At 65.3% G+C, this 24,414-nt stretch overlaps 1 protein-coding gene across 1 annotated transcript; it reads right to left on the bottom strand.

Annotated features, from left to right (window-relative positions):
• Positions 1 to 371: 371 nt before the first annotated feature.
• Positions 372 to 23,905, bottom strand: CROCC (ciliary rootlet coiled-coil, rootletin; the record flags this gene model as incomplete). Its single annotated transcript, XM_058855459.1, is given in 33 exon segments — positions 372 to 635; positions 1,277 to 1,441; positions 2,343 to 2,504; positions 2,849 to 2,979; positions 3,494 to 3,614; positions 3,692 to 3,813; positions 4,654 to 4,972; positions 5,671 to 5,838; positions 6,060 to 6,219; positions 7,406 to 7,532; positions 7,535 to 7,625; positions 7,702 to 7,840; positions 8,340 to 8,410; positions 8,412 to 8,435; positions 8,437 to 8,481; positions 9,080 to 9,270; positions 10,121 to 10,248; positions 10,487 to 10,680; positions 11,089 to 11,454; positions 12,070 to 12,214; positions 12,993 to 13,154; positions 13,850 to 14,028; positions 15,335 to 15,520; positions 16,215 to 16,304; positions 16,393 to 16,489; positions 17,254 to 17,460; positions 17,538 to 17,644; positions 19,937 to 20,102; positions 20,764 to 20,855; positions 21,034 to 21,117; positions 21,195 to 21,374; positions 22,526 to 22,665; positions 23,692 to 23,905. Coding segments are annotated over 32 exon segments (4,818 nt in total), but the record flags the coding sequence as incomplete, so codon positions are not given.
• Between the last annotated feature and the right edge of the window lie 509 nt (positions 23,906 to 24,414).

Consider the following 24,414-nt stretch of genomic DNA (forward strand, 5'->3'; position numbering starts at 1 on the left):
TGTATTGGACAATGTACCCATTGCCTAACAGAGTAACAGATAATTAGACATGATGATAAACTGATATGATAATTAGTTATTATATTATCATGATATGATAATATATGATAATTAGTTAATTCATTAACCCCCAGTGCGGGGCTCTATGGGGGATCCCCAGGGTCCTGTCTGGGGTCAAAGGTCAGCGAATTTGGGGTGCGGCCCCCTCTGACCCTCACCTGGTTCTGTGGGTCCTGGGAGGGCTCCGGTGGCATTCCCGGTTCCTTCGGCATTCCCGGTTCCCGCGGCATTCCCGGTTCTTTCGGCATTCCCGATTCCTTCGGCATTCCCGGTTCCTGCGGCATTCCCGGTTCTTTCGGCATTCCCGGTTCCCGCAGCATTCCCGGTTCCCGCGGCATTCCCGGTTCCCGCGGCATTCCCGGTTCCCGCGGCATTCCCGGTTCCCGCGGCATTCCCGGTTCCAGCGGCATTCCCGGTTCCCGCGGCATTCCCGGTTCCCGCGGCATTCCCGGTTCCCGCAGCATTCCCGGTTCCCGCGGCATTCCCAGCTCCCGCTGTTCCCGGAGCTGCTCCCGGAGCATTCCCTTCTCCCGCCGCGCCTCCGCCAGCGCCCGCCGCGCCTCCTCCAGCCCCTCCTGGGACAGCGGGGGGACAGCCCCGTGAGCCCCGGGACACACCGGGAAACACCGGGACAGCCCCGGGAAACACCGGGACACTCCCGGGACACACCGGGACAGCCCCGGGACACCCCCGGGACACACCGGGACAGCCCCGGGACACACCGGGACACACCGGGACAGCCCCGGGAAACACCGGGACAGCTTCGGGACAGCCCCGAGAAACACCGGGACACACCGGGACACACCGGGACACCCCCGGGACACACCGGGACACTCCGGGACAGCCCCGGGAAACACCGGGACACACCGGGACATCCCCGGGACTGTCAGGGGGATCAGGGGGACTGGGAACGGGTCCGGGGAGAACTGGGACAGGATTCAGGGGAACTGGGGGCACCGGGAAAGGGGTTCAGGGGAACTGGAAGGGGTTTGGGGGTACTGGGGGTACTGGGAAAGGGGTTCAGGGGAACTGGGAGGGGTTCGGGGGAAGAGGGAGGAGTTCCAGCAGGAACTGGGGACACTGGGAGGGGCTCGGAGGGAACTGGGGCAACTGGGAAAGGGTTCGGGGGGAGGTGGGAGGGGGTTTAGGGGGAACCTGGAGGACTGGGAGGGGGTTCAGAAGGAACTGGGGGCACTGGGGAGGGTTCCGATCCCACCTGGAGCAGCCTCCGGTCCATCTCGCCGGCGGCCAGCGCGTTCTGGAGCTGCAGGAGCCGCTCGTGGAGCGGGGACCCGGCCGGAGCCTCCCCCGTGGAGCCGCTCCCCGGCGGAACCGGGAACGGAACCGGGAGCGGAACCGGGCGGGCCCCGGCCCGAGCCAGCTGTGCCCGGGAACCGACACTGGGGACACTGGGGACACTGGGAAAGGGCTCAGGGGAAACTGGGGACACTGGGATGGGATTCAGGGGGAACTGGGAGTGCTTTCGGGGGGAACTGGGAAGGAGTTTGGGAGGAATTGTGGAAAGCAGAAGGTGTTCAGGGGGAGCTGGGAATGGGTTCAGTGGGAATTGTGGGGTCGGGACTGGGTTCAGTGGGAATTGTGGGGTCAGGAGTGGATTCAGTGGGAATTGTGGGGTCGGGACTGGGTTCAGTGGGAATTGTGGGGTCGGGAGTGGGTTCAGTGGGAATTGTGGGGTCGGGACTGGGTTCAGTGGGAATTGTGGGGTCGGGAGTGGGTTCAGTGGGAATTGTGGGGCTGGGAATGGGTTCAGTAGGAATTGTGGGGCTGGGAATGGGTTCAGTGGGAATTGTGGGGCTGGGAATGGGTTCGGTGGGAATTGTGGGGCTGGGAATGGGTTCAGTGGGAATTGTGGGGCTGGGAATGGGTTCAGTGGGAATTGTGGGGCTGGGAGTGGGTTCAGTGGGAATTGTGGGGCTGGGAGTGAGTTCAGTGGGAATTGTGGGGCTGGGAGTGGGTTCAGTGGGAATTGTGGGGCTGGGAGTGGGTTCAGTGGGAATTGTGGGGTCGGGAGTGGATTCAGTGGGAATTGTGGGGCTGGGAATGGGTTCAGTGGGAATTGTGGGGCTGGGAGTGGGTTCAGTGGGAATTGTGGGGCTGGGAATGGGTTCAGTGGGAATTGTGGGGTCAGGAGTGGGTTCAGTGGGAATTGTGGGGTCGGGAGTGTCTCAGGAGGCGCTGGGCGGTGCTCAGGGGGGATCTGCGGGACTGGATCAATGGAAAGGCAGTTGAGGCACTGGAATTGTCGGGCTCGGTGCCGGTACCTGTCCCTGGAGCTGCTCCGCTCTCTCCCGCGCCTCCCGCGCCTCCGCGTCCGTCTCAGCGAGCGCCCGGCGGGCCCGGCCCAGCTCGGCCTCCAGCCGGGAGCTGCGGCTCTCGCACAGCTCCAGCCTCTGCCGGGCCCCCTCCAGCTCCCTCAGCTTCTCCTGGCGCGGGGATGGAGCCGGGATGTGCCGGGACCGCGGCCGGGACCGCCTGGACTGCCCCGGGTTCCCACCTGGATTCTCCCGCGTTCCCACCTGGACTGGCCGGCATTCCCAGCTGGACTCCGCACCATTCCCACCTGGATTCCCGTATTCCCGGCTGGATTCCCGGCTGGATTCCCGGCTGGATTCCCGGCTGGATTCCCGGCTGGATTCCCCCCCGTTCCCCCCGGATCCCCGTTCCCACCTGGATCCCCCCGTTCCCAGCTGGACTCCGCACCATTCCCACCTGGATTCCCGCATTCCCGGCTGGATTCCCCCCCATTCCCCCCGTTCCCGGTTCCCACCTCGGCGGCCCTGCGCTGTCTCTCTGCGGTGCTCAGTCTGTCCCGCAGCTCTCGGCATTCCCGCCGGGAATTGCGCAGGGATTCATCCTGGAGCAGCCGCGAGGCCCGGGCGGCGCTCAGCTCCCGCCGGCCTGCGGGGAACGGGCGGTGTGGGGCGTGTGGGGTCTGTGGGGCGTGTGGGGTCTGTGGGGTGTGTGGGGTTTATGGGGACGTGAAGGGCGTTCCTGGGGTTTAACGGGATTTATGGGAATTGCAGAGGGATTGACGGGATATGCTATTATATATAAATATATATATATACATATATATACATTATTATTATTATTATTATTATTATTATTATTATTATTATTATTATTATTATTATTATTATTATTATTATTATTATTATTATTATTATTATTGGGTTCAGAAGGCTATATGGAAATTTTTACCGCTTGTACTGGGGTTTAAAGCAGGAACAATAAAGCTTTACTGGAGTTTCCTGCTATTTACGAATCCTCCCGCCGGCATTTTGGAGAAAATCTTTTTTTTTTGGAGGAAATTTTGGGGAGCATCCCCCGGCCTGGCCATCCCCTCCCCGCTCCCTCCGGAGAGGCTCCAAGGCCGCAATTCCCGGAATTCCCGGAATTCCCGCAGCATCACCTTGCTCGCTGTCCTCCAGCAGCCTCTGGAGCTGCTGGGCGCGGCCGCGGGCGCTGTCCCGCTCGGCCTCGGCCTCCCGCAGCCGCCGGGCCTGGCTGCGCAGCTCCCCGCGGAGCTCCTCCTGCCGGGAACACGCTGGGAAGGGATTGTTTTGGGGCTGGGGGCTCGGGGGGCTCGGGGGGAACGGGGGGAACTCACCCGCTCCCGCTGCGCGTCCTGCAGCTCCCGCAGGAATTCCCGCAGCGCCGCCCGCAGCGCCTCGGGGTCCGCGGAGGTGTCCGGGAGGGAACCGGGGCTGGCCGGGCCCTCCGGGACCCCTCCTGCCGGGGGACAAGCGGGGGGACATGGGGACACAGCCGGGGAGAGGGGGTGGAGCAATGGGAGACCCCCGGGAGGCAGGGGATGGAAAAATGGGGGACCCAGGGATGCAGAGGATGGAAAAATGGGGTTTGGGAGACTCCCGGGATGCAGGGGATGGAAAAATGGGGGGCCCAGGGATGCAGGGGATGGAAAAATGGGGGGCCTAGGGATGGAGGGGATGGAGTGAAGGGGACCCCCAGGATGCAGGGGATGGAATAACGGGGTTTAGGAGACCCCCGGGATGCAGGGGATGGAATAACGGGGTTCGGGACACCCCCGGGATGCAGAGGATGGAATAACGGGGTTCGGGACACCCCCGGGATGCAGGGGATGGAATAACGGGGTTTGGGAGACCCCCGGGATGCAGGGGATGGAATAACGGGGTTTAGGAGACCCCCGGGATGCAGAGGATGGAGTGAAGGCGACCCCCGGGATGCAGAGGATGGAATAACAGGGTTTAGGAGACCCCGGGATGCAGGGGATGGAGTGAAGGCGACCCCCGGGATGCAGGGGATGGAATAACAGGGTTTAGGAGACCCCTGGGATGCAGGGGATGGAATAACGGGGTTTAGGAGACCCCCGGGATGCAGAGGATGGAATAACAGGGTTTAGGAGACCCCGGGATGCAGGGGATGGAGTGAAGGCGACCCCCGGGATGCAGAGGATGGAATAACGGGGTTCAGGACACCCCCGGGATGCAGGGAGCAGAGCACTGGAGACCCCCAGGGCTGGATCAGTGGGGTGACACCTCCCCTCCCCTCAGCCCCACGCGGAGCCGCGGTGCCCCCGGTGCCGCTCACCCTTGGCCCTGGCCACGGCCACGGTTCGGCGCAGGGTGGCCTCGAGGCCGCCCAGGCGGGACTCGGTGGCCCTGCGCTGCTCCTCGCCCCGGGCCAGCTCCGCCTCCAGCCCCTGTGCCCGGCCCTGAGCCGCGCTCAGCCGCAGCCCCAGCTCCGCCACCTCGGCCCGCGCCGCCTCCACCTTCAGCTGCAGGTTCCGAGCGTCCGCCAGCAGCTTCTTCTCATTGCCCCGAGCCTCCTCCAGGCTGCGGGCCAGCTCCTGCTCCCGCTGCCGGAACTGCAGCTCCGCCGCCGCCAGCCGCTGCTGCAGCTGCTGCAGCTGCGGGAACGGCCGGGAGCGGTGAGGGGACGGGAACCGGACTGGGAACGGGACTGGGAACGGGGGAACGGGACCGAGAACAGGACTGGGAACGAGGGAACGGGACCGGGAACGGCCGGGAGCGGTGAGGGGACGGGAACGGGACTGGGACTGGGAACGGGACTGGGAACGGGGAAACGGGACCGGGAACGGGACTGGGAACGGGGGAACGGGACTGGGAACGGGACTGGGAACAGGACTGGGAACGGGACCGGGAACGGCGGAACGGGACCGGGAACGGGACTGGGAACGGCCGGGAAGCGGTGAGGGAACGGGAATGGGACCGGGAACGGCCGGGAACCGGTGAGGGGACGGGGAACGGGACTGGGAATGGGACTGGGAACCAGTGAGGAACCAGTGAGGAATGGGGGAACGGGACTGGGAAAGGTGAGGGAACGGGAACGGGACTGGGAACGGGTGGGGAACCCGTAAGGACACGGGATGGAGCAGGGGGATCCCAGGGAACCCCAGGGATGCGGGGATGGAGCAATGGGAACACCCAGGGACACCGGATACCAGGGCGATGGCGATGACTGGGGACAACAGGCTGGGCCTGGAGGGACAGGGACACCTCCAGCCCCAGGACAGCCAGCTCCGGGGTGGACAGGGACACTTGGAGATGTGGGACGCCTACAATGGGATCTTGGGGACTCCCCCACCTCCTTCCTGGCAGCCTCGGTGCCGGCCTCGCTCTCCGCCACCTTCTGCCTGAGGCCGGAGGCTTCGCGGCGGCTCCGCTGCTCCCGCTGCTCCTCCAGGGCCACCCGGGCCTGCAGCTCCCCGAGCTCCCGGCCCCGCCGGCTGTTCTCGCTGTCCAGCTCCTTCATCTGCCCGCGGGGGAACCGGTTCGGGGAGGCTTCGTGTCCCCCGCTGTCCCCCGCTGTCCCCCGCTGTCCCCCCGCTGTCCCCGCGCTGTCCCCCCGCTGTCCCCCGCTGTCCCCCGCTGTCCCCCGCTATCCCCCCGCTGTCCCCGCGCTGTCCCCCCGCTATCCCCCGCTGTCCCCCTCTGTCCCAGCGCTCTCCCCCGCTGTCCCCCGCTGTCCCTGACCTGTCGGCGCAGCTCCTGCAGCTCCCGGCGGTTCTCCAGGCGGGCGCTCTCCAGCCCCCGCAGCGCCGCCCGCAGCTCCGACACCTCCCGCTCCGCCGCCGCCCTCGCCGCCTCCAGCAGCGCCAGCCGCTGCTCCTTGTCCTCCCCGGAGCGCTTCAGGCTGCGGCAGCGGGGAGCGGGGGCTGGGCCCATCCCGGCTGTCCCCCGGCCCCGCATTTCCGTCACCTGCTCCTCAGTGTCCTCCTGACCTGGAGCATCGCCCCATCCCAACGGCCCTGCTGTCCCGGCATCACTCCCAGCGCAGCAGGCATCCCCCTCCAGGATGGATGGGGATTCCCAGCTCCTGAATTCCTGAAATTCCCAGCTCCTGCTTTTCCTTATCCCGAACATCTCCCAATTCCTGCATTCCCTCATCCTGAACATCTCCCAATTCCTGCATCTCCCAATTCCTGCATCTTCCAATTCCTGTTTTTCCTCATCCCGAGCATCTCCCAGGTCCTGCACCTCCCAATTCCTGAATCTCTGAACTCCTGCTTTCCCTCATCCCAAGCATCTCCCAACTTCCACATCTCCCAGATCCTTCTTTTCCTCGTCCCGAGCATCTCCCAATTCCTGCATCTCCCAATTCCTTCTTTCCATCATCCTGAAACATCTCCCAACTCCTGCATCTCCCAATTCCTGCATCTCCCAATTCCTGCATCTCCCAGCTCCTGCATCTCCCATCTCCCGCATCTCCCATCTCCCTGCATCTCCCAGCTCCCGCATCTCCCAATTCCTATATCTCCCAATTCCTGCATTTCCCATCTCCCGCATCTCCCAGCTCCCGCATCTCCCAGCTCCCGCATCTCCCGGCTCCCACATCTCCCAATTCCTGCATCTCCCATCTCCTGCATCTCCCAACTCCTGCATCTCCCAATTCCTGCATCTCCCAACTCCTGCATCTCCCAATTCCTGCATCTCCCATCTCCTGCATCTCCCATCTCCTGCATCTCCCAATTCCTCCATCTCCCAATTCCTGCATCTCCCAACTCCTGCATCTCCCAACTCCTGCATCTCCCAATTCCTTCTTTCCATCATCCTGAACATCTCCCAACTCCTGCATCTCCCAATTCCTGCATCTCCCATCTCCTGCCATCTCCCAGCTCCCGCATCTCCCAGCTCCTGCTTTCCCCTCATCCCGAGATCTCCCAGCTCTTGCACCTCCCAGTTCGGGCAGCCCCTCGTCCTCACCCACACTCCGATTTCTGTCCCTTGCAGCTCGGACATTCCCTCTCTCTCCCATCCCCTCCGAGGCGCTGCCCCCTCTCCCTTGCTCCTCCCGGCGAGGCCCGTCCCTCATCCCGGACCTGATGCGCTCCCCCTCGGAGCGCCGCAGGGCGGCCCGCAGCTCCTCGCTGGAGCTCTGCAGCGCTTCCTTCTCCCTCTCCGCGTCCTCCAGGGCCCGCCGAGCCTCCTGCGCCCTCCGCCGCTCGCCCTGGCTTGCTCTCCCCGAGCCTCTCGCTGCGCCTCCAGCAGCTCCCGCCGCGCCTCCGCCGCCGCCCGCAGCTGCGCCCGCGCCTCCTCCGCCTGCCCGGAGCAGAACCTCGGGCCACTGCGGGGTTTTGGGGGGCACGGGGAGGGTTTTTTTTTGTGCGGGATTCACCTCCCGCAGGGCGCTGTCCCGCTGCTGGGCCGCCGCTGCCGCTCGCTCCCGGAGGTCCCGCTTCCTCGCCTCCCGCTCGTGGCTCAGCGCAGCCTCCTCCGCCCGCGCCCGCAGCGAGCGCAGCTCCGCGGCCAAAAACCTGGGGGGGACCGGCACCCTGAGACCCCCCCCGGCCAAAACCTGGGGGGGACAGCAACCTGAGACCCCCCCCCGGCCAAAACCTGGGGGGGATAGCACCCTGAGCCCCCCCCGGCCAAAACCTGGGGGGGACAGCACCCTGAGGACCCCCCCGGCCAAAACCTGGGGGGGGACGGCAACCCTGAGGCCCCCCCCGGCCCTCGGGGGACAGCACCCTGAGACCCCCCCCCGGCCAAAACCTGGGGGGGGACAGCACCCTGAGACCCCCCCCCGGCCAAAACCTGGGGGGGACCGGCACCCTGAGACCCCCCCGGCCTTCGGGGGACCCCGGGGGGGACAGCGGGGGGTGGGTCAGGAATGGGATAAGGGGGCTCGGGTACCACAGCTGAGCCCCACTGCCGGGGGACACAGGGGGTGGAGTTGGGCTCTGAAGTTGGGGGGTGACACCTGGTCTCTCTGGGGCTCTCTGGGGCTCTGTGGGTGCCGGGAGCCCCCCAAACCCCACCTGCTCCTTCTCCTGGTGGCCGGTGACCTCCTGCCGCCGCTGCTCCAGCTCGGCCATGGCCCTTGTCCAGGCTCTGCTGGAGCCCCGCCAGTGGTCCCCGCCAGGGCCACCCGCTCCTCCTCCTGCAGCGCCAGAGCCTGGGGGGACATTAAATTTAAAAAACAGATTCTTTCATAAAATTTTAGGTTGCTGTCATTCACTTCTTATTTAATCAACTGGCAACTGGAAACACTTTCTCCCCTTAAACAATAATAAAAAGAGATAAGCTAGTGAAATACCTCTGAGTAGGAGTACAGACAAAACAGAGTGTTGTAAGAAAAAGACAGATTTTAACCAGCCCAGAATAAAAAGAAAGTAGAGTATTTCACACCATGGAAAAAAAGTGACTGCCCAATACTGCAGAAAAAGATATCACATGTTTTCCTGATTAATAAAAAGCTGAGGCTTTTGAGACTGATACTACAGCCAAATAATTAATGTGGCCACACAGTTCACATATGAAAAAAAAAAAAAAAAAATGGAGGGAAAAAAAATCATTTCACCCCAAAAATCACCTCTGAGCCCCCAAACCCATCATTTCACCCCAAAAATCAATATTGCTCCCCAAATAACCAGGATTGTGTCCCAACAATCATCCTTAAACCCCCCCAAATCACCATCACACCCAAACAATCGCCGTTACACCCTAAAAAACTCCACCACAGCACCCCAAATCCCCCCCAAAATCACTCCCACAGCCCCCAAATCCTCGTGCCCCCCCCCCCCCGGGCACCTTCTCACGCTGGAGCTGCTCCAGCTGGTCCCGGTGGGCATCACGGGCGCTCTGCAGGGCCACCGACACCCGCGGCCCGCCTCGGCCACCGCCACCGCCTGGCGCCGCTCCCGCAGCTCCTGCGCCCGCTCGCGCCGCGCCACGGCCAGCTCCGCTGAGGGACACCGAGGATGGGACATCAACCATGGGACATCAACCATGATATCACCCCATGGGATATCCACCATGGGACATCAACCATGGGACATCAGCCATGGGACACCCCCAGGGAACATCAACCATGGGACATCAGCCATGGGACATCAACCATGGGACATTATCAGGGGACATCAACCATGGGACATCAACCATGGGACATCAACCATGGGACATCAGCCATGGGACATCAGCCATGGGACATCAGCCATGGAACACCCCCAGGGGACATCAACCATGGGACATCAGCCATGGGATATCATCATGGGACATTATCAGGGGACATCACCGTGGGACATCAACCATGGGACATCAGCCATGGGACATCAGCCATGGGACATCAACCATGATATCACCCCATGGGATATCCACCATGGGACATCAACCATGGGACATCAACCATGGGACATCATCATGGGACACCCCCAGGGGACATCAACCATGGGACATCAACCATGGGACATCACCCCATGGGACATTATCAGGGGACATCATCCATGGGACATCACCATGGGACACCCCGGTCATGGGACACCCCCAGTCAATGGGGAAATATGGATGGAGCTGAGGATGAGGATGGGGACGGACAGGGATGAAGGTGGGGATGAATGGAGAAGGATGGGGATGGAAGTGATGGCTGGAAATGGACACTGAAGACAGGGATGACAGGGATGGGGATGAAGATGGGGATGAAGATGGGGATGAAGATGAAGATGAAGATGGGGATGAAGATGAGGACGAAGATGGGGATGGGTTGGAGCTGGGCACAGCCAGGTCGATGGGACACATGAGTGACCAGGACCCCTCACCTTCCAGCGCCTCCTTGGCCTGGGTCAGTGTCCGGCCCTGGGCCTCCAGCTGCTGATTGTGGGCCTGGAGCTGGGCCAGCTCCTGCTGCAGCTGGAACACGCTGCTCTCCAGCCCCTCCTTCTCTGACCTGTGCAACGTGGGGCACGGGGCTGGGAACGGGGCTGGACCCATCTCGGTACCCCCAGCCAAGCCCGGTACCCACCCGAGCCCGGTACCCCCAGATCCCGGTACCTACCTGAGCCCGGTACCCACCTGAGCCCGGTACCCCCAGCCCGGTACCCACCTGAGCCCGGTACCCACCTGAGCCCGGTACCCACCTGATCCCGGTACCCCCAGCCCGGTACCCACCTGAGCCCGGTACCCACCTGAGCCCGGCCGCCTCTCGGTTCCGCTGCCGGTCCCGGCGCTGGGCAGCCTCGAGCTGCACGGCCAGTCCGGCCCCGTCCTGGGCCAGCGCCGCCTGTGTCCGGCCCAGCCGCTCCTGCTCCGCCCGGAGCCGCTCCTGCTCCGCCCGCGCCCGCGCCAGAGCCTCGCCCGCCGCGCTCTGCTCCTGCACCGCCTGCGGGGACAGCACCGGGGACACCGGGGACAGCCCAGGGACAGCCCAGGGACACCAGGGACACCCCAGAGACCACCGCTGACCACCAGTGACAGCCCAGGGACAGCCCAGGGACAGCCCAGGGGACACCAGTGACAGCCCAGAGACCACCGCTGACCACCAGTGACAGCCCAGTGACACCAATGACAGCCCAGGGACAGCCCAGGGACACCAGTGACAGCCCAGAGACCACCGCTGACAGCTCCGGGACCACCAATTCCCCCACGCACCCCCCGCACCCCTCCCAGTTACCCCAGACACCCTCCCCACCCCTCCCAATTGCCCCCGATGCCCTCCCAGTTACCCCGGCACCTTCCCTCTCTCTCCCAGTCGCCCCAGCGCCCTTCCAGTGGCCCCCGCGGTGCTCACCTGGCCGAGGCTGTGGCGCAGCCGCTCGTGGAGCCCCCGCAGCTCCCGCAGCTCCTCCCGCAGCCCCCGCCCGTCGTCCCGGGGGTCTCCCCGTGCCCGCTCCGGGCTCCGCCGCTCCGGGCCGGGCCGGGGGCCGCGCTCCAGCCGCGCCCGCAGCAGCGCCAGCTCCCGGCACAGCTCCCGGGTGCGCAGCCGGCCCCGCTCCCGCTCCTGCTCCAGCCGCTCCAGCCGCCGGCTCAGCTCCGCCTTGTCCCGGGCCAGCCCGGCCGCCAGATCGCTGGTCCTGGCGAGCGCGTCCCGCAGCCGCGACTCCTCCGCCTCCGCCGCCCGCCGGGCCCCGGCCAGCTCCCCGCAGCTGCCCTGAGCCTGCGGCCGGACAGCGGCTGGAACCGGGCCGGGGGCTGGGGGTACCGGGGGGTACCGGGGGCTGGGGGGCACCGGGGGCTGGGGGGCACCGGGGGAACGGGGGCTGGGGGGCACCGGGGGGCACCGGGGGCTGGGGGGTACCGGGGGCTGGGGGGCACCGGGGGAACGGGGGCTGGGGGGCACCGGGGGAACGGGGGGTACCGGGGGCTGGGGAGTACCGGGGGGCACCGGGGGCTGGGGGGTACCGGGGGCTGGGGGGTACCGGGGGCACTTGGGGACACCCGGGGTATGTGGGGGCACCCGTGGAACCGGGACACGGGGACAGCTGGGGCACGGGGCTGTCCCCACGGCAGGGCTGGCACTCCTGGGGATACATCCTGGGGATGTGCCCGTGTCCGTGGGGATGCGCCTGTGTCCGTGGGGATGCCCCTGTGTCCGTGGGGATGCCCCAGTGTCCGTGGGGATGTGCCCGTGTCCGTGGGGATGTGCCCGTGTCCGTGGGGATGTGCCCGTGTCCGTGGGGATGCCCCTGTGTCCGTGGGGATGCGCCTGTGTCCGTGGGGATGCGCCTGTGTCCGTGCCCGGCCCCGCTCTGGAGTGGCTCCGGACTCTCACCTTGCCCAGAGCCTCGGCCAGCGCCTCCTGCTCGCCCCGGGCCAGCTCCGCGTCCAGCAGCGCCCGGCTCAGCGCCTCCCGAGCCTCCAGCAGCTCCCGCTGAGCCCGCGCCCGCTGCAGCTCCAGCTCCTGCAGCTGCTGCCGGCTGTGCGGGGACAGCGCAGGTGTGCGCACCTGTGAGCCCCGGCACCCACCTGTGCCCAGCTGTGACCCCCGGCACCCACCCGTGTCCACCTGAACCCGCCTGTGTCCCCCCGGCACCCACCCGTGCCCAGCTGTGACCCCTCGGGCACCCACCCGTGCCCAGCTGTGACCCCTCGGGCACCCACCCGTGCTCACCTGTGCACACCTGAACCCACCCGTGCTCACCTGTGACCCCCGGGCACCCACCTGTGCCCGTCTGTGTCCCCCCAGCACCCACCTGTGCCCACCTGTGACCCCCCGGCACCCACCCGTGTCCGCCTCTGTCCCCCCCGTGTCCCCCCCGTGTCCCCACCTGTCCCCCCCGTGTCCCCCCTTGTCCCCCCCGTGTCCCCACCTGTGTCCCCCCGTGTCCCCCCGTGTCCCCCCGTGTCCCCACCTGTGTCTCCCGTGTCCCCCCTGTGTCTCCCGTGTCCCCACCTGTGCCCCCCCGTGTCCCCACCTGTGTCTCCCGTGTCCCCACCTGTGTCTCCCGTGTCCCCACCCGTGTCTCCCCGTGTCCCCACCTGTGTCTCCCGTGTCCCCACCTGTGTCTCCCGTGTCCCCACCTGTGTCCCCCCTGTGTCCCCCCGTGTCCCCACCTGTGTCCCCACCTGTGTCCCCCCGTGTCCCCACCTGTGTCCCCCCTGTGTCCCCCCGTGTCCCCCCGTGTCCCCACCTGTGTCCCCCCGTGTCCCCCCGTGTCCCCACCTGTGTCCCCCCGTGTCCCCCCGTGTCCCCACCTGCTCTCCAGCTGCTCCCGGGCGCTCTGGGCATCCCGAGCCGCCTCCTCCCGGCTCTCCCGCAGTTCCTCGCTCTGGCGCCGGAGCTGCTCCCGCTCCTGCTGCAGAGCCCCGGCCCGCTGCTGCTCCTCCGCCAGCGCCGCCTCCGCACGGAGCAGCTCCCTGACGGACACACGGACACCGGGACAGCGGGACATGGACACACGGACACCGGGACACGGAGACATGGACACACGGACACGGGGACACGGGGACACGGGGACATGGACACACGGACACCGGGACAGCGGGACATGGACACACGGACACCGGGACACGGGGATGTGGGGACATGGGGACATGGACACACGGACACCGGGACACGGGGACATGGACACACGGACACGGGGACACGGGGACATGGACACACGGACACCGGGACATGGACACACGGACACGGGGACACGGGGATGTGGGGACACGGGGACATGGGGACACGGTCACGGGGATATGGACACACGGACACGGGGACATGGACACACGGACACCGGGACACACAGACACGGGGACACGGGGACATGGGGACACGAACACATGGACATGGGGACACACGGACAAGGGGACATGGACACACGGACACGGGGACACACGGACACCATGGCCTGAGGGCACCAACACATGGACACGGGCGGGTGGCTGGACAGGCAGGCGGCCACCCAGGGGAAGGTGGACACAGCTGGGCGGGTGGCTGGACGGACAGACGGACACAGCTGGGAGGAACGGACAGACGGACACGGAAGGCTGCAGGCACGGGGTGAGGGCAGACGGACACAGAGGTGTGGACGGACAGACGGACGGACGGACGGACGGGGCGGTACCTGCGCAGCCCCTCGGCCTGGGCCCGCAGCCGCAGCTCCTCCCGCTGCGCCTCCTCCTGCGCCCGCCGGCAGCTCCCGGCCTCGGCTCCCAGCTGCTCCAAACGCTGCTCCAGCGCTCCCAGCTCCCGCCGCAGGCTCCCGGCCGCCTCCCGGCCCGCCTCCACCTGCCTCTGGGCCTCCTGGGGGTGAGCCTTCATCAGATCCGCGTTCCCATCATCCTCATCCTCATCATCATCATCCTCATCTTCATCCTCATCATCATCCCCATCCCCATCCCATCCCATCCCGGCCCGCCTCCACCTGCCTCTGGGCCTCCTGGGGGTGAGCCTTCATCAGATCCCCCTCCTCATCATCCTCATCCTCCTCATCATCATCATCCTCATCATCATCCTCATCCTCATCATCATCCCCATCCCCATCCCATCCCATCCCGGCCCGACTCCACCTGCCTCTGGGCCTCCTGGGGGTGAGCCTTCATCAGATCCCCGTCCTCATCATCCTCATCCTCATCCTCATCATCATCATCATCCTCATCCCCATCCCCATCCCATCCCATCCCGGCCCGCCTCCACCTGCCTCCGGGCCTCCTGGGGGTGAGCCTTCATCAGATCCCCCTCCTCATCATCATCATCATCATCATCATCATCATCATCATCATCATCCTCATCATCCTCATCATCCTCATCCCCATCCCCATCCCCATCCCATCCCGGCCCGCCTCCACCTGCCTCCGGGCCTCCTGGGGGTGAGCCTTCATCAGATCCGCGTCCCCATCATCCTCATCCTCATCCTCATCCCCATCATCATCATCCCCATCCCCATCCCATCCTATCCCGGCCAGCCTCCACCTGCCTCCGGGCCTCCTGGGGGTGAGCCTTCATCAGATCCCCCTCCTCATCATCCTCATCCTCATCCTCATCCTCATCATCATCATCATCATCATCCTCATCATCATCCCCATCCCATCCCGGCCCGACTCCACCTGCCTCCGGGCCTCCTGGGGGTGAGCCTTCATCAGATCCCCGTCCTCATCATCCTCATCCTCATCATCATCATCCTCATCATCATCCCCATCCCCATCCCATCCCATCCCGGCCCGCCTCCACCTGCCTCTGGGCCTCCTGGGGGTGAGCCTTCATCAGATCCCCCTCCTCATCATCATCATCCTCATCATCATCATCCTCATCTTCATCCTCATCCTCATCATCATCCCCATCCCCATCCCATCCCATCCCGGCCCGCCTCCACCTGCCTCTGGGCCTCCTGGGGGCGAGCCTTCATCAGATCCGCGTCCCCATCATCCTCATCCTCATCATCATCATCCTCATCTTCATCCTCATCATCATCCCCATCCCCATCCCATCCCATCCCGGCCCGCCTCCACCTGCCTCCGGGCCTCCTGGGGGTGAGCCTTCATCAGATCCCCGTCCCCATCATCCTCCTCATCATCCTCATCCTCCCCATCCCATCCCATCCCGGCCTCACCTGCAGCTGCAGCTGCCGCCGGCTCAGCGCCGCGTGAACGGCGGCGGCGGCGGCGCTGGCGGAGAGGCTGCGGAGAGGGGACACCCCGGGACACGCGGGGGACACCCCGGGACACGCGGGGGACACCCCGGGACACGCGGGGGACACGGAGAGCACGGCAGGCTCGGGGTCATCCGCCAGCACCGCCTGTTCCCGGGAAATCCAGAGGGAAAGTGAGGCAGGGAAGGGAATTCCGGCAGTGAGGGCAGGAGCCGAGGTGGGAAAGGAGAAGGGGAGTTAAGGGAAGGGGAAACTGAGGCGGGAAAATACGGTTAAATAAGGGGGAAAGTGGGTAAGGGAAAAGGGAAACTGAGGCAGGGAGGGGAAAACCGGATCAGGAAATGCAAAAATGAATCAGGGAAGGGGACACTGAGGCAGGCAGGGGACACTGAGGCACAGAGGGGACACTGAGGCAGGGAGGGGACACTGAGGCAGGCAGGGGACACTGAGGCACAGAGGGGACACTGAGGCACGGAGGGGACACTGAGGCACGGAGGGGACACTGAGGCACAGAGGGGACACTGAGGCACAGAGGGGACACTGAGGCACGGAGGGGAGACTGAGGAACAGAGAGGACACTGAGGCACAGAGGGGACACTGAGGCAGGGAGGGGACACTGAGGCACGGAGGGGACACTGAGGCACAGATGGGACACTGAGGCACAGAGGGGACACTGAGGCACGGAGGGGACACCGAGGCACAGAGCGGACACTGAGGCAGGCAGGGGACACTGAGGCACGGAGGGGACACTGAGGCACGGAGGGGACACTGAGGCACGGAGGGGACACTGAGGCAGGGAGAGGCCCCTCCCGGCTGTGGGTGGCCCCAGGGTGTGGCACACCTGGGTGACCTCGTGCAGGGTCCGGCGCAGCAGCTGCAGCTCGGAGCGCAGGGCCTGCTCCTGTTCCATCTCCCGGGCACGAGCGGCCTCCTGCGGGCCCCGGCACACGGTGGGGTCGGGAATGGCGGGGGAGCCCCCCCCGGACACCCCCCGGACACCCCCCGTCCCCTGCGCCCACCAGCTCCCGCAGCCGCAGGCTCAGCGCTTCCACCGCCCGCTCCCGCTCCTCATCCTCGCTCCGCCGCTGCTCCAGCGCCGCCGTCAGCTCCTCCGCCCTGCCCGGGGCACCGGCAACGTCCACCCACAGCACAGCCCTGCCCCGCAGCCCTTCCCATCCCTGCCACGGCCCCAGAACCTGCCCGGGGCAACATCCCCCATGGGCCCATCCTCCTGGGGCTCCTGAATCCCCAAAACCTTCCCTGTGGAACATCCCCCATGGGCCCATCCTCCTGGGGCTCCTGAATCCCCTCCTGGGGCTCCTGAATCCCCAGAACCTTCCCTGTGGAACATCCCCCATGGGCCCATCCTCCTGGATCCCTGAACCCCAGAACCTTCCCTGTGGAACATCCCCCGGGTGGTCCTGAATCCCTCCTGGATCCCTGCATCCTCCTGGTGCTCCTGAATCCCTTCCTGGTGCTCCTGAATCCCCTCCTGGTGCTCCTGCATCCTCCTGGATCCCTGAATCCCCTCCTGGATCCCTGAATCCCCTCCTGGATCTCTGAATCCCCTCCCGGACCCCTTCATCCCTCCTGGATCCCTGTATCCCTCCCGGATCCCTTCATCCCTCCTGGATCCCCGCATCCCTCCTGGTGCTCCTGAATCCCTCCTGGTGCTCCTGAATCCCCTCTTGGATCCCTTCATCCCCCTGGATCCCTTCATCCCCCTGGATCCCTTCATCCCTCCCGGATCCCTTCATCCCTCCCGGATCCCTTCATCCCCCTGGATCCCTTCATCCCTCCTGGATCCCTTCATCCCCCTGGATCCCTTCATCCCTCCCCTCCCACTCATTTCCTCCCCACCCTGTGCCAGCCCCCCGTACCTGGCTGCCAGGGCAGTTTTCTCCAGCTCGGCGTCCCTGGCCCGCGCCTCCAGCTGTTGTTGCAGCTGCTCCAGGCGCAGCTCCAGCCGCTCCCGGGCCGCTCCCGCCTGGCTCTCGCTCAGCCTCAGGTTGGCCGCCAGGTGCAGGCAGGCGGCGTGGGCGGCGCGGCCGGTCCGGGACACCTCGTGGCCGAGCTCCGCCAGGTCCCTGCGGAGCGGGAGGAGCAGGGTGGGATCCTCAGGGACCCCCAGAGGGAGAGCTCCCCCCGGCCGGGCCCCGCTGACCTCTCGGTGGTGGCTTTCATGTCCCCGAAGTGGCGCCTGAAGGCCACCAGCTGCCGCCAGAGGCTCAGGAGCCGGCTGTGCTCGTTGCTGAAGTAGGTGTTGAAGGACTGGGGTGCGATGGAGCCGGGTCAGGGATCGACCGCTGTCCCCAAATTCCCAAATATCCGTCCTGGCCACACCCAGCACCCCCACGGTCCTCCTCAGCCCCACCCAAATCTTTATGGGCATGGAGAGGGGTGGGGGGCGACACGTCCCTGCCTCACTTCCCATCCAACCCCCAAATCCTCCCCCAGGGAACATCCCCCGGCCCCACATCCCTCCTTGGTGACCCCACATCCCTCTGCCCCACACCCCTGTCCCCGCTGCTGCTCCCGGTGGATCCCCGGGGTGCTCTGGGGTGTCCTGGGGTGTCCCCGGGTGTCCTGGGGTGCCCTGGGTGTCCCTGGGGTGTCCCTGGGATGTCCCTGGGGTGCCCTGGGTGTCCTGGGGTGCCCTGGGATGTCCCTGGGGTGTCCCTGGGATGTCCCTGGGGTGCCCTGGGTGTCCCTGGGGTGTCCCTGGGGTGTCCCTGGGGTGTCCCTGGGGTGTCCCTGGGATGTCCTGGGGTATCCCTGGGGTGCCCCGGGATGTCCCTGGGATGTCCTGGGGTGCCCTGGGATGTCCCTGGGGTGTCCCCGGGTGTCCTGGGGTGTCCCTGGGGTGCCCTGGGTGTCCCTGGGGTGTCCTGGGGTGCCCTGGGTGTCCCTGGGGTGTCCCTGGGGTGCCCTGGGATGTCCCTGGGATGTCCTGGGGTGCCCTGGGATGTCCCTGGGGTGTCCCTGGGGTGTCCCCGGTGTTCCTGGGGTGCCCTGGGTGTCCCTGGGTGTCCCTGGGGTGCCCTAGGTGTCGCTGGGTGTCCCTGGGGTGCCCTAGGTGTCGCTGGGTGTCCCTGGGGTGCCCTGGGTGTCCCTGGGGTGCCCTGGGTGTCCCTGGGGTGTCCTGGGGTGCCCTGGGGTGCCCTGGGTGTCCCTGGGGTGCCCTGGGGTGTCCTGGGGTGTCCCCGGGGTGTCCCTGGGATGTCCCTGGGGTGTCCCTGGGGTGCCCTGGGATGTCCTGGAATGTCCTGGGGTGCCCTGGGGTGTCCCTGGGGTGCCCTCGGTGTCCCTGGGGTGCTCTGGGGTGTCCCTGGGGTGTCCCTGGGGTGCCCTGGGTGTCCCTGGGGTGTCCCTGGGGTGCCCTGGGTATCCCTGGGGTGTCCCTGGGGTGCCCTGGGATGTCCCTGGGGTGTCCCTGGGGTGTCCCTGGGGTGTCCCTGGGGTGTCCCTGGGATGTCCCTGGGATGTCCTGGGGTGTCCCTGGGGTGTCCCTGGGATGTCCCTGGGGTGCCCTGGGTGTCCCTGGGGTGCCCTGGGGTGTCCCTGGGGTGTCCCTGGGGTGCCCTGGGTGTCCCTGGGGTGACCCTGGGATGTCCTGGGGTGCCCTGGGTGTCCCTGGGGTGACCCTGGGGTGTCCCTGGGGTGCCCTGGGTGTCCCTGAGGTGTCCCTGGGGTGCCCTGGGGTGTCCTGGGGTGCCCTGGGTGTCCCTGGGGTGCCCTGGGTGTCCCTGGGGTGTCCCTGGGGCGTCCCTGGGGTGTCCCTGGGGTGTCCCTGGGGTGTCCCCGGGTGTCCCTGGGGTGCCCTGGGTGTCGCTGGGTGTCCCTGGGGTGCCCTGGGTGTCCCTGGGGTGTCCCTGGGATGTCCTGGGGTGTCCCCGGGTGTCCTGGGGTGTCCCTGGGGTGTCCCCGGGGTGCCCTGGGATGTCCTGGGGTGCCCTGGGTGTCCCTGGGGTGCCCTGGGCGTCCCTGGGGTGACCCTGGGGTGTCCCTGGGATGTCCTGGGTGTCCCTGGGGTGTCCCTGGGATGTCCTGGGTGTCCCTGGGGTGTCCCTGGGGTGTCCCTGGGGTGTCCCTGGGGTGCCCTGGGATGTCCCTGGGATGTCCTGGGGTGCCCTGGGTGTCCCTGGGGTGCCCTGGGCGTCCCTGGGGTGACCCTGGGGTGTCCCTGGGATGTCCTGGGTGTCCCTGGGGTGTCCCTGGGGTGTCCCTGGGGTGTCCCTGGGGTGCCCTGGGTGTCCCTGGGATGTCCTGGGGTGCCCTGGGTGTCCCTGGGGTGCCCTGAGGTGTCCCTGGGATGTCCCTGGGGTGTCCTGGGGTGCTCTGGGGTGCTCTGGGGTGTCCTGGGATGTCCTGAGGTGTCCCTGGGATGTCCTGGGATGTCCTGGGTGACCCTGGGGTGTCCCTGGGGTGCCCTGGGTGTCCCTGGGTGTCCCTGGGGTGTCCCTGGGGTGTCCCTGGGGTGACCCTGGGGTGACCCTGGGGTGTCCCTGGGGTGCCCTGGGTGTCCCTGGGTGTCCCTGGGGTGTCCCTGGGGTGTCCCCCCACCTCCTCCTCGCGTCTCCACTCCGCCTCCCGCTGCTCCAGCTCGTCCCGGGCCCGTGCCCAGTCAGCCGTGAGCTTCCGAATGTCCTCGCTCAGCGCCGCGTTGGCCACGTTGGCCTGGTCCAGCTGCTCCCGCAGCATCGAGTTCACCTGCACCAGGCTGCTGCTCCTGGGACCCCGGGATCAGCGAGCTCAGCATCCCGGGAATCCTCACAATCCCCTGGGATCCCCAGGAATCCTCACAATCCCCCCGGGATCCCGGGAATCAGCGAGCTCAGCATCCCGGGAATCCTCACATTCCCCTGGGATCCCCGGGAATCCTCACAATCCCCCCCGGGATCCCGGGAATCCTCACAATCCCCCCCGGGATCCCGGGAATCCTCACATTCCCACCCACCTCTGCTGCTCCTGGGACCCCGGGATCAGCGAGCTCAGCATCCCGGGAATCCTCACAATCCCCTGGGATCCCGGGAATCCTCACATTCCCCCCGGGATCCCGGGAATCAGCGAGCTCAGCATCCCGGGAATCCTCACAATCCCCTGGGATCCCCGGGAATCCTCACATTCCCACCCACCTCTGCTGCTCCTGGGATCCCGGGAATCCTCACATTCCCCCCGGGATCCCGGGAATCCTCACAATCCCCTGGGATCCCGGGAATCCTCACATTCCCCCGTGATCCCGGGAATCCTCCCATTCCCCCCGGGATCCCGCCCAGCTCTGCTGCCCCTGGGATCCCCGAAATTCTCCCACTCCCACCCACCTCTGCTGCTCCTGGGGTCCCGGGGATCACCGAGCTCAGCATCCCGGGAATCCTGACATTCCCACCCACCTCTGCTGCTCCTCCTCCAGCCGGATCAGGGCATTCTCCAGCTCGTTGCTGCTCTCCTCCTCGGGCTGGGAGCCGCTGGCATCCAGCTGGATCTGTGGGAATATCCCCCCGCTGGCATCCAGCTGGATCTGTGGGAATATCCCCCCGCTGGCATCCAGCTGGATCTGTGGGAATATCCCCCCGCTGGCATCCAGCTGGATCTGTGGGAACATCCCCCCGCTGGCCATCACCCCCGTTTGGGGATTTGGGGGCCCCCAAAGCCCCCCTCACCGTCAGCCTCTCCTGCTCCAGCTCCGTCGCCTTCTCCAGCAGCTGCTGCTCCACCTCCCCGCATTTCTTCTTGTACTGCAGCACCTGGGGGGGCCCGGGGGGGGTGACACCCACGGGGGGGGACCCCAAATGATCCCAGGGCCCCTCCGGGAAGGATTTACCTTGGCTTGGAGCTTCTGCACCAGCTGGGCCTGGCGCTGCTGGCCCTCCTGGTACGCCTGGAGCTTCCTCTTGTAGGCAGCCTGCTCCTCCTCCAGCAGCCGCCGCAGCTCGATGTTGTGCTGGGCCAGGCTCCGGCTCTCGGCTGCTTCCCCCGGCTCCAGCTGCAGGCTCTGCTCCAGCTGCAATCGGGGGGATCCAGGCTGAGCCCCCCCCGAGCATCCCCCCAGCTCCCACATTCCCTCCTTGCTCAGGGAGGGGTGAATTTCAGGGCTGCTCTTAAGGATAACCCAACCTCAAGTGAAGCCCATTCCCGGTTTGAGAGGAGCAGCTGATGGATAAAAGTTCCTTGGGACAGCAGTGGGAACTTGCCTGGGGATATTTTCCTGATATTCGATTTTTTTTTTTTGTTTAAATAATGAGGTACAAACCGAGGGATTCCTCCAGAACCCCACCAGCCCCTCAGTTTGGAGCCACCCCCGCAGCACCGGTTCCCTTCGGAATTCCCGGTTGCCAGGGGAAAATGCTGGAATTCCCACAGGGGGGTCCTTCCCAAAAAAACAGCGGGACAAACAAAACAGGGATGGACAAGCCCCGGCAAGCCAGGACCGGTCTGGCCAAATCCCGGCACAGGGACAGCGCAGCTCTCCCACCCCACACCGGGAGCGCCTGGATTGGGGGCTGGAAAGGCAGATTTTGGGGCTGAAAAGGCAGATTTGGGGCTGAAAAGGCAGATTTGGGGCTGCAAAGGCAGATTTTGGGGCTGAAAAGGCAGATTTTGGGGCTGTAAAGGCAGATTTGGGGATGCAAAGGCAGATTTTGGTGCTGTAAAGGCAGATTTTGGGGCTGTAAAGGCAGATTTGGGGATGCAAAGGCAGATTTTGGGGATGTAAAGGCAGATTTGGGGATGCAAAGGCAGATTTGGGGATGCAAAGGCAGATTTTGGGGATGTAAAGGCAGATTTTGGGGCTGTAAAGGCAGATTTTGGGGCTGCAAATGCAGATTTTGGGGCTGCAAATGCAGATTTTGGGGCTGCAAAGGCAGATTTGAGGCTGTAAAGGCAGATTTGGGGATGCAAAGGCAGATTTTGAGGCTGCAAAGGCAGATTTGGGGATGCAAATGCAGATTTTGAGGCTGAAAAGGCAGATTTGGGGCTGTAAAGGCAGATTTTGAGGCTGAAAAGGCAGATTTGGGGCTGTAAAGGCAGATTTTGGGGATGCAAAGGCAGATTTGGGGCTGTAAAGGCAGATTTGGGGATGCAAAGGCAGATTTTGAGGCTGAAAAGGCAGATTTTGGTGCTGAAAAGGCAGATTTTGGGGCTGTAAAGGCACACCCGCTCGCTGAGCGCGTTGTATTTGATGGCCAGCTCATCGCGCTCCGCCCGGCTCTGAGCCAGCAGATCCTCCACCCGCGACAGCTCCTGCTGCAGGATCCGGTTCTCCTCCTGCACCGACAGCAGCGAGGCCATGGCCCCTGCGGGTGGGAGGCAGAGAGGAGGGATGGGATCCGGGATATGGGATATGGGATGGGATCTGGGATCTGGGATCAGGATCCAGGACCCAGCCAGGGCATCATCTGCCCCGCGAGCCGCTCTGCTGAGCCCTCCCCGGGTGTAGCAGATGATAAAACTGCCACAAATTCACGTTTGTGGTCCCAGAACCGCTGTAAATTCACCTTTGGTTCCAGAACTTCTGCAGATTTCCAGTTACAATCACAAAACATGCTGCAGATTTGTAACTGAAATCACGAAACTGACACAAAATTTGCATTTCTAATGCCAAAACCTCTGCAAATGCATATTTGTGATCCCAAAACCACTGCAGATTTATAGCTGCAATTATAAAACTGGCACAAACTTGAATTTGAGATCCCAGAACTGCTGTGAATTCCTATTTGTGATCCCCAAACTGCTGCAGATAAACATCTGCAAACACAAAAATCACTAAAAGTTTGTGCTGGTGATCTCAAACCTGCTGCAGATTCACAGCTGTGACCCCCAAACCGCTGTAAATTCACATTTGAGACCCCAAACCCGCTGTGAATTCGCATTTAAGATCCCAAACCCGCTGTGAATTCACATTTAAGATCCCAAACCCGCTGTAAATTCACATTTTAGATCCCAAACCGCGGCGCTTTTCCATTCGCAGCCTCAGACCCGCCCCCGATTCTCCGCTGGGATCACGGAGCCGCCGCGATCCGCGATTTTTCCATCACAAACCCCCTTTGCCCTCCCAAACCCGCTGCTCAAGTGCCGATCCCGATCCCGATCCCGACCCCATTCCCGGTCCCGATCCCGATCCCGATCCGGATCCCAACCCCATTCCCATTCCCGGTCCCGATCCCGACCCCATTCCCGGTCCCGACCCCATTCCCGGTCCCGACCCCATTCCCGGTCCCGACCCCATTCCCGACCCCATTCCCGACCCCATTCCCGATCCCGACCCCATTCCCGACCCCATCCCGACTCCCCCGGCCGGGGGGGGGACGCGGTGACCCCACCTCAGCATCCCCCGATCCCCGGGCACCCCCTGTCCGCGGCCTCTGCCTCCCGGTCCGCTTTTCCCGGGGTCGGGGGCGCTCCGGGCTCGGTGCCGCCCGCGGGAAGCGGATGCGGGGTCGGGATCAGCCCGAAATCCGGGGCGGGAGAGGGACCCTCCTCTTCCTGGAGGTCCCGTCCTCCCCCCGAGCCCCCGGCGGAGCCACCCGCGGCTCCCGGCGGCGGGAGAGCGAGGAAGAGGAAGGAGAACAGGAACCAGCGCCGGCCCCCGGCGCTGCGGTGGGAGGGGAAGTTGTGGCCGGGCTGGAGCCGCTCTCGGGCGGGCACCGAGCTCCCCGCAGGGCCTTAAACCCCGCGGTCCTTAAGCTCCTTAGCGCCCGCAGCTCGCTCCGGCAGCAAAAGCTCCAGGGTGGAGCGAGCCGGGGTTGCCCAGGGGTGAAGCGGCTTTAACATCCCCGGGATGCGGGGACGGCCCCGGGACCCCGGCTCAGCCCCCCCGCCGGAGCTTTAATTAGCCCCCGGGTAATTGGAGGCTTTCTGCCCCCACCCCGGCAGGGGAAGGTGGGGCTAAATCCCCGAGCCGGGCCCCAGATCGCCGGGAACGGGGGCTGGAGGCGTCGCTGCTCCCGGAACAAGGGATGGACCCGGTCCCGAGCCGCGCTCCGGGCAGGGAGGGGCTCGCCCGGCCGCGCTCCGCTCGCCCCCCCGGCGGGGAAAGTGCCCTT

This window comes from Poecile atricapillus, chromosome 22 (genome assembly GCF_030490865.1).
Source record: "Poecile atricapillus isolate bPoeAtr1 chromosome 22, bPoeAtr1.hap1, whole genome shotgun sequence".
Lineage (NCBI taxonomy): Eukaryota > Metazoa > Chordata > Aves > Passeriformes > Paridae > Poecile > Poecile atricapillus.